General features: G+C 40.9%; 1 protein-coding gene across 4 annotated transcripts in view; it reads right to left on the bottom strand.

The window, feature by feature from the left end:
* Nucleotides 1-6: 6 nt before the first annotated feature.
* The window catches only part of SLC6A6 (solute carrier family 6 member 6), a 64,353-nt gene continuing 55,319 nt past the window's right edge, over nt 7-9,040 (bottom strand). For all 4 annotated transcript variants that reach the window (XM_014516975.1, XM_025196845.1, XM_025196844.1 and 1 more), the window contains 5 exons: nt 8,579-8,716; nt 6,274-6,376; nt 4,814-4,914; nt 3,810-3,980; nt 7-1,472 (listed from right to left, as the gene is read on the bottom strand). In XM_014516975.1, coding sequence (XP_014372461.1) covers nt 1,332-1,472; nt 3,810-3,980; nt 4,814-4,914; nt 6,274-6,376; nt 8,579-8,716 — 654 coding nt within the window. In that variant the 3' untranslated portion in view covers nt 7-1,331. The remainder of the gene's footprint in view (nt 1,473-3,809; nt 3,981-4,813; nt 4,915-6,273; nt 6,377-8,578; nt 8,717-9,040) is intronic.

Genomic DNA, 9,040 nt, shown 5'->3' with positions numbered 1-9,040 from the left:
GGGGGGTCAAGGGTCCAGTCCTACCAGTGCCTTTCCGAAACATGGGTAAACCACTTCATGGCCCCAGTCCTTTGCCTGCTTCCCCAGTAGTAAGAAAAACAGCAAACAAATCAGGATAATCCTTACGTTGGTAAAGCATGTGGGGCTAGATGGATGAAAAGCACCTGAGTGTGTGCTTAAGTACTCGTGTCATTTTTTGTTGTTACTGCAAATGCACTTGTTGCGAATAGCTGCTAGGTTAACTGGAATCCTCAAGGTGTTGGTATCAAAGCCCAATAGTTGAATAAAAACAATCCCAAACATCTTTCCCATTTTTTTTTTGGTTTTGGAGTTCCGCAGATACCAAATGCTGCCTTCTCTTAACTCAGCTCTTCGGCACTTGCATGCTTTTCTCCAGAAAAGCCTAGTGTTCTGTTGCAGCAAAATTTAAGTTGAACTCAAGTACCCCCTCGACTAAAATACAGTGTGCAGGAAAACTAAGGGGCTGTGTCCAGAACTTCAGACTCGCACAAACCTTTTGCTGCAGGCAGTCAAAATTTTGCTAGAGTAAAGAGGGCTGAGTTGGCAAACTTGCTCTCCTCTGCGGTCATTGCCTTCCACAGTGATGAAGCTCCTCAGCTGTGCTCAGGAATGACAATGATCCTGATTGGTCTTTTGTTCCTAACCGCTTCTCCTCCACTCCAAACTTCTCACCTCCCATTGAGCAAATATGTACATTTTTTTAGCATGGACCATGACAAATGTCACAGTGTTCAGTACCCTTTTCCTGACGTGAACCTGAAGTCTGTCATTCGCCTCATTTGAACCAGAGGAAAACAAAAGTACTACACCTTTGAAAAACAAACTCTCAGAGCAATATCTGTTGTTTTCTTTTTCTTTAAAAAAAAGGAGAAAAAAAAAAAAAGACCTCTCAACAGAGCTCATTTGTGTGTTCTAGGGTTGACCCTGTTCCCCACCACACCAGCACCTAAAACTGGCTGTCCGAGACTTGAATATATTGCTGGCAAGACAATCAATTCAAGTGGTAAGGAGTACAATATTTAGAGATAGATATATACTTAAAAAACCCAATAATAGTAAATTCCTGTAATATATCTAGTCTGATATGAAAGCTCGGCCTCCCCAGAGAGGTGTCTGCTGTGATTACCTTACAAAATATTTTAAAAAAAACAAAAAAAAAACAAAAAAAACCACACACACAAAAAATAACTTCTCTGTGAGAAATAAAAATAAATCCTAGTGCAAATATAAAGCTCTGTAAACCTGGTCCTATGAGAATCTATGGTTAGTAAACGGCAGTTAAAGCAGGTTTATCCTCTCATAGAGAGAGCTCACATCATAGTCTCCACAATGATATGAGTTGGCTTGATCAATCCGCCATTAGCAGTTCCATTGGCGCAAAATGGAGTGGCGCTTCCTCTGTCCTTGGCCCACCGATTCACTTCCTTGGGAGCAGCCACTGCTTTTATCCTCTGAAAGGAGAATGGCAAAGACAATCAAGGGTTAGAAAAAGAGCTACCTCAGCCCTGACAGATAAATCTATCATCGGTAAAATACTTCTCTCCAAAAAAGGACCCAATCTCCAGTTGTCTCCCAGGGCTAGCACTCACAAGGTCTTACCACCAGGAGTACCACTTAGTGCCACAGGAAGACCTAGTAACTCCATCAGGAAATTTGGCTCTCTGGCTACACATTAACAAAATTACCAGTCTGAGACCAAGTGAACGTGTATTTTTCAAGAGAGCTTCAATACAACCCCCTTTGTCTTTTTGTCCAGAAGGTAAATCTGAAACCAAGGGGAGACAGGTCCTTAATCTACTTGGGCCTAGCTGTACTTTTAGAAAATGGGAAGCAAAATCTTCCTAAAAGTCAATGAGCTCTACCAACACATAACACAAGAATGGTATCTATACCTCATAGAGTTTCTGCTTTAAGACAAAAAGGCAAATGCAGCAAACAATGAGACACTGCCCGGGATGGATGAGAAGTTGATGGCTTCCTGAAAGGAGGCCCAGTGGCAAGAAGAAAAAGAATGCTGAAAAAGAAACTGATAGCCCAAGGATGCTTGGGAACACAGCTCTCCTAAACCCCAACTGCAGTCCCATACAAGCTGTCTAATAGCTCATGCACGTGTATCTGAAGGAAGCATATTTGGAGTAGCCCAAGTAAACAGAGTTTCTCAACCTATGACACCTGAGTTTTCAGTGCACAGGAAAGACTGTTGTTGCCATTATCACCGAACACTGTGGTTATCAAAGGTATCTTAAAGGTTCATGTTCACCAAAAGATGACCCTGCCCCATCTATAAAGTGTTATGGAGACTTGGTAGGGCACAACAGTTCCCTGCAGTTCTGTATAGCTTTTGAAGTCTGTATCTATAACTACTGCAACAGAGCAGGTGAGGGAATAGTGTAGATACCAAACGAGATTAGCTCTGTTGTCCTATTTTTCTCTGTGACTAGGGTATCTTATTTGAGGACTCTCATCTTGGTGGGTTAAGATTAGAGATGGGGTTCTGAGTGCACACAGCATACCTCCCTAAAAAGTAATCTATCAGCTTCCAGGCTTGGTGCTGCACCTAGCCCTCCAGCCCACCTCTGAAAGCCATGCCTTTGCAAAGGCAGGAAGTGAACCTAAAATCAAAGCCTCTCTGTTGAGCTGGTGGAGAAACAACTTGCAGTTGTGGGTTCTAGCAGTCCCCCAACCCCATCTCCAGTGCTGCAGGATCATCTCTAGGCCATATGTTTTCTCTCTACATGCTGAAAATGCAGCAGTTCACTGCCAAGCTACATCATTTCTCCCAGTTCTCACTTCAGAAGGAAGGAACTAGATGGCATCTGACATATATTCACTCTTCCTTGCTTAGTCTTGTCTTATACGGCAGCTTTAGCTACTTCTAGATCTCTCACTTAATAGATGGTGATAATGCAGACAAGAAAATGAGAAGCCAATAAAATGCCCTGGCAGGAACTGGAAATGACCATTAAAATCCTATGGAGAGAACAGCCAAAAAAAACCTCAGGTTGGAGCTTTCTTAATGTCTGTGAGGCTTTTGTTTTAGCCTGTCAGAGAGATGGCATTTTTATATGGACCTAAATCTCTCTGAATGCAATGAGTTTGTGGATACAGGATTTAGATTTGGGTTGATCCTGAATATTTCCTTTTCTTGCTGATCTATGTATGGACAGGGATTCATCTCCCTGGCTTGAGAACTGAGCCCTTCTGCATGGAAGTATATTTCAGTCGCAAGGTACTCACAGAGGGAACAATTAGCTGGCTTGCAGAAATAGAAAGCAGGTAAAATCCAGTACTACTTTAGGCTAGAGAACGTTGTGCGCATTCTCTTTAAACAGGATTATATTGTTTGCTGAAAGAACTGGTGATCTATGCAGTTCTCATACTCCCTGCAGCAGAAGTGTCTGACCCCATGCTGTCAAGGGCCACAGTGGCAGGCTTCCAAGGGCTGTTTTGATTTTGCATAAAATAGAGCAGGTTTCAGCACACCAGAGGCAGTTTCACTAAGGTCACACAGCGCAGCATGACATGGTTAGGCTTTCTTATCAGGATGGCGAAAGTGGAGGATCTCATGCTGTGGCCTGGGCCCTGCAGGGGCAACCAACCCCTGTTAAACATGCAGGCAAGGGCAAACAACTTTGTGAGACTCCATTTAGGCCTCACTTTGTCTGCTGCATATTGAAGTAACTTTCCTGTAGGTCATGTCAGAAAGCCTAAACTTCTCTTTCTCTCCTCCTCCCAAACCCTTTCTCTCAAGCATCCCCCTACTTCCCAATTCAGAGGGTCATTCATACCTCAATGAGCGATCCATCTGACTGTATGATGCGTATGACCATCACCATTGGGATGCAGATCATGGAGGAAAGGGCAAGAACCCAACCCAGGCCAATTGCCCAGTCAGGATATGTGTAGACCTTGTTGTAGGTCAGAGGTTTATACTTGGCCAAGGAAAAGATAAAGCACCCCTGTGAGAGAGAGAAAGAAAGGTTAGAGAAATGATGGATCCACTGTAGCTTAAATACAATATGGTATTGCTTGATCTCAGAAAAAGGAAGCAGTATCACACAATGTTGGTATACTTTACTAAGTGTTTATAACCAAGGGGAAGACATCCTAGAGGGAGCTCTACACCTATATGTATGTACACAGTTGAGAGGTGACCCAACTACAGAAGCACTGAGTAGAGAACCGGGCACCGAAACTGAGAGCAGTGAATAAGTCTGTCTTATGCTCTGAGTAACCCCCTTGCTGGCCAAGAGACAGTGTGGAGGAAGAAGCCATGTGAATCAAATGCAGAGTGCAAAGAAGCCAGAAAAGAAATAGGTTGAGACAAGGAGTCTGGGGAAACTGAAGCTCTGGGGAGCAGAAGAAACTGCAATCTGGGGTTGAATTGAAAGGGAGTGACTGGGACCAGCTCTGTAAAGAGACTGGGGTTGGAAGCTGGTGAAGGACATGGGGGGCTGGGAGCCAGTTGAGAAGGGCTGCAACGTTTAGATTAGATGAGAGGCCAGGGGGAATACTGTGACTCACTGCACAAAGAGACCCTGCACAGGCAACTTTAATTCTGGCTTTTCCTAATGTGTACGTGCTTGACTTTGCAATCTTAAAAGATCTAACAATATTTTGGTGCATGTTACATAATATTGAATAAGAAAATGGACCATTTATAACCTACATATGTCTCCTGTAATACGGGATGTGAACGTGGTGACACTCCATTCACCACTCCCCTCAAAGGAAACCAACATGACAAAAAAAACCACGGACAGGCTGTGGAACAGCATGATTCAGTACTCACCACACAAAGAACTGGTGTGATTAAAATCCAGCTCCATTTCATCCAGGGACCAGGTCTGTATCCAATCATATCCTCAATGGCATCATAAATATTATCAGCGCCTGAAACATATAGTTACTCCATGAAGAAAAGAACATTTATCCAGAGCCTGCATATAACAGCTATGCAATATAGTTATACAACATGACTGAGCAAGGGATATTGCAGTAGGAGATCTGCATCCTTGGGTCTAAGAGAGAAGGCAAAGGGGAAAAAAATCTGATTTGTTCTGGGTCAGTGGGACTTGATGCGTACAGAAGATTGTATCCAGCGGTGGGTGCCAGACATACTGGACAAGACTACAGACTACACAAGATGCTTACTGTACATTAGCCTAATAACACTGTGCAGTAGTGTGGTGGTTAAAAACTGTGCTGATAGTCTACTGCGCAGTATTAGGCTAATGCGCAGTAAGCGTCATGAAAAAAGCATGCGCTAGCGCTACTGCTCAGTAACTCTGGTTAGTGCACATTTAGTTAGTACTTTATTAAACAAGTGCTAAACTAAATGCATAGTACCTAAGGCAGATTAATAAATGTGTAGATGTGCCCACTATTTACTTTTTCAGGGATGTTCATTTCTAAGGTGAAGAAGAAATGTTACTTTACAGGACTTTGTATAATATACCAGTATTATACAAAAAGGGTGAAATACAGGTCTAGAAATCTAAGGCTGGCTTCTAGAAGAGCCTACTTGGCAGTGTTGGAAGGCTAAAGGATATTTCTCTTCCTTCGCCTTCATAAGCTATTCCATACCTATCTAGGTACAGTGGAACGCTAACGTTGGCGAGTCCGCTGAGAGTGGCAGGGGTTGTGTGTGAGAAAGGAAAACATAGCAACAGATACTATCCATCTGAATGTAAATGTGACTGTCATTCAAAATGAAAAATAATAAAACAAAAACTAAAATAAAACCTGGTACATGAAGAATTATGGCATCAACCATTCCTAAGCAGCCAACGTAGCAAGTTTGGCTACTGTCCGACTCAGGAAATCAGTATCAATTAAAAATATGGAAATATAATACATGTTCTGTCAGGTATTTACAAGTTTTCTATTTGGAGGGCTTGACCCATGTAGAAGTGAAGGGCTTTGGGAGGCAGTTCTTTGAGAAACAATCAGAGCTTTTCACTGCCGGCCAAAATTTCAACTCTGGCCTCTTAATTTACAGATGCAAATGTTTAATTGGGCACCTATCAATTAGCACGTAAAAATACTCATGTCTGCCTGAAAAATGTGGAGGTTGGCTTGAGCCCAGCTCAAATGTAGTGCTCAGGGGTCAGTGTAAATTCACATTGAAGGCAAAATGTCAACATTTCCAAAGAAAAGTCTGGAATCGATAGTTCTGACTGTTGAATGGTGTCTTGCTAGTGCTGATTATTTTCATTATTATTCACTGAAGATTTGTACTAGGCCACTTACCATAAACCCAGGCTACAGCAATACATTCAAAGAATGCAACCCACAAAAGGCATACACCACTAGCTGCATAGTAGTCAAAGAGTTGAAAAACATACATGCCACCCTATAGAGGAGAGAGACAGAGAGAGATAAAAGGTTAGGCTCAGTCATTAAGACAATGTGTGTACTGGACCTGACTGATTAAAATTGGTTTTTGCTTGGGAGTTCTAACAGACTCTTTATGAAAGGTAAAATTCTACCAAAAATATTTTTCTGATCGCTTTTTAGCATGTAAAAATGCCATAGAATCATAGACCTATAGGGCTGGGGGGGATCTCAAGAGGTCATCCAGCCCAGCCCCTTGCTCAGGGCAGGATCATCCCTAGCTAAACTATCCCAAACAAATGTGTGTCTAACCAGCACCGTAACCTTCTATGCTGCATCTGTAAAAATAAGTACTTAGCACTAATTTCCCCACACACTGTTCTTGTTTATTATAGAAAGAATTATAAACTTGACAGCAATTGAACAAAATTAAGCCACTTAATGTAATCTACTGAGACAGTTTTTCCCTTTTAAAAGTATTTTAGGGTGAGCTTTTATGAAATCATATAATGGAAAGAAATAACTGGTCTTCAACATGAACTGCTCTAATGTGATAAAAAATGCAAGGCAAGTCACCAGGAGGTACCTTCATTTATGAATCTAGCAGAAAGATATTTTTCTCAGGAGGAAAATATCTCATTTTTCTCTCATTTTTAAATATTACATAGAACTGTCCAGACTCATTGCTCTGGCAACTGCTTTAAACAGACAGAACTGAATTTCAATATAGATGTAAATGTTCCTCGCTCTTTATGTTGGTCAAAACCAAACCTTTTTGAGTGTCTGAGTGTTCAAAATATCACTTATGGACGTTATTGTAATTCCCTCTCTTCCCCTCAGATTTTTTTTTAAAACTCTGATGTTTTAAATGAGGCACAAACTAGTTCTAAAATAACTGTCCCAATAGTGCTCTTATTCGAACAGGTTTTTATATTAGTTGGTTGGTTTTTAGACTAGTCTAAACCCAGAATACCTTCACTGATTCAAATCTGTGTAACTGATATAAAAATCTAGTTCTCTGGTTGCACTGGATGGAGCTTCAACTAACACGCCATGCCAAAGTTGAGTTTAGCAATATTAATCTTTTCACAGAAGGTTCCTGTGGCTTTTTCTAATTTGAAGCCAGACTCTGATATCTCTCCCACGGTGAATATAGTACCTTAAGCCTGGACTGAAATCAGTGAGACTACCTGCATGAATTCATGGACCAGAACCTGGTGCTTAGCTAATTCCCACAATGCACTGTCACCATTGCAGTTCAAGTACCCCAGTGGCGAAACTCAGAAAATACTTAACAATTCTTTAACTTAATACAAACGTGCCTGCCAATAGGTTAGATCAGGAAGTAAAGAACTGCACCATATTCAATTACACCTGGACAGAGTGGGGGTGCCCAACAAAATGCAATTCATGAACAGAAAACTATACCACATAATGAACTAGTTATGATACAGCAGATAAATCAACTGATGTAGAGCTGTGATTGGTATTATACGTGAATTTTTGAAGTCTTTAAATATGAATTAAGTTGCAGTGCTCTTTAAAATAATCTTTGGTTTAAGCCACTTTCTAGCAATCTTTACAAACTATGAACACTGTAATTCATTTTCAGGCTTTTGTTTTGAAATGACTGTCATTCCCAACGGCTTTAACTGTTCTGCACATATCTGATTAGGAAGAGGTTATAAACTGGGTTACTTGGGGTGACATTCAGATTTTCTATTTTTTTCCTTTACGGTTTTGCTCTTGCCAGATGACATCAATAAAGGAATGGTTTTGGAAATTCTGCGTGCTTATGTTTTTGTCTTGTGATAAGGTCCAGAACAAGTCAATCCAGTAGTTCTCTACCATGCGCACACTTTTAGAAGAGAGAAAAATGTTGGGGTCATCCTAGGTAACCATGAAGAAAGGATGCGTGGTTGTACATCCACGTAACTGCTCTTGAACCACAACCTGAGAAACCTCGATCTAGGTGATGAGGAGTTGAAAGACCCAGGGCCTCTTTCCAGATCTGTCACTGTCTCTCATTTCTACCTGTTTGTACAGTCCACCTATACAATAATAATATGTACCTTTTAATACATTTTGAAGTTTATGGTAAAATAAGTTATGCAAGAGCTACGGAGTGTTATTTTTTTCAACTTACCTTTGTCAGCTGATTCACAATACAAATATGTACATATATTACTTTTAAAAGCTCTCCATTATCAATGTTACTTACTTCAGTCACCATAGTTAGTCCCAGAAGATAGCTTAGGAAACATACTATAGCGATGAAGATTTCCCGTCGGTAACCCTTCCTTAGGAAGGATGGGTACAGATCAACTAATGATGTGATCTGTCCTTCAACTTCAACAAACTAGATGGGAAAGAAACACACAGCATGCATTACATTTTCCTGTGTCACAATTAAACTTCCCATAAAGGCACCCTAGCAGCACTCTATGGAAATACAATACTTTGAATAATCAAATTGCAATTCATTTCCTTGAAAACCTCAAGCTTAAAATGTGTGGGTGGGCTTAACCTGGAACAAGGCTTCAGCGTTTATTCCAATTTCCCCATATACTTATAAAATACTCAAGCTGGTTTCTTTATATATGTACCCAGCAACGATAAAGGAAATAAACATGATGACAGGAAAGTACTTATGTGGCTTTTCTACTGTTGCTGTTCCAAATGA

This window comes from Alligator sinensis, unplaced genomic scaffold, assembly GCF_000455745.1.
Source record: "Alligator sinensis unplaced genomic scaffold, ASM45574v1 scaffold839_1, whole genome shotgun sequence".
NCBI lineage: Eukaryota > Metazoa > Chordata > Crocodylia > Alligatoridae > Alligator > Alligator sinensis.
The sequence above is the reverse complement of the archived record's forward strand: the minus strand, read 5'-3'. Positions and strand labels throughout refer to the sequence as shown.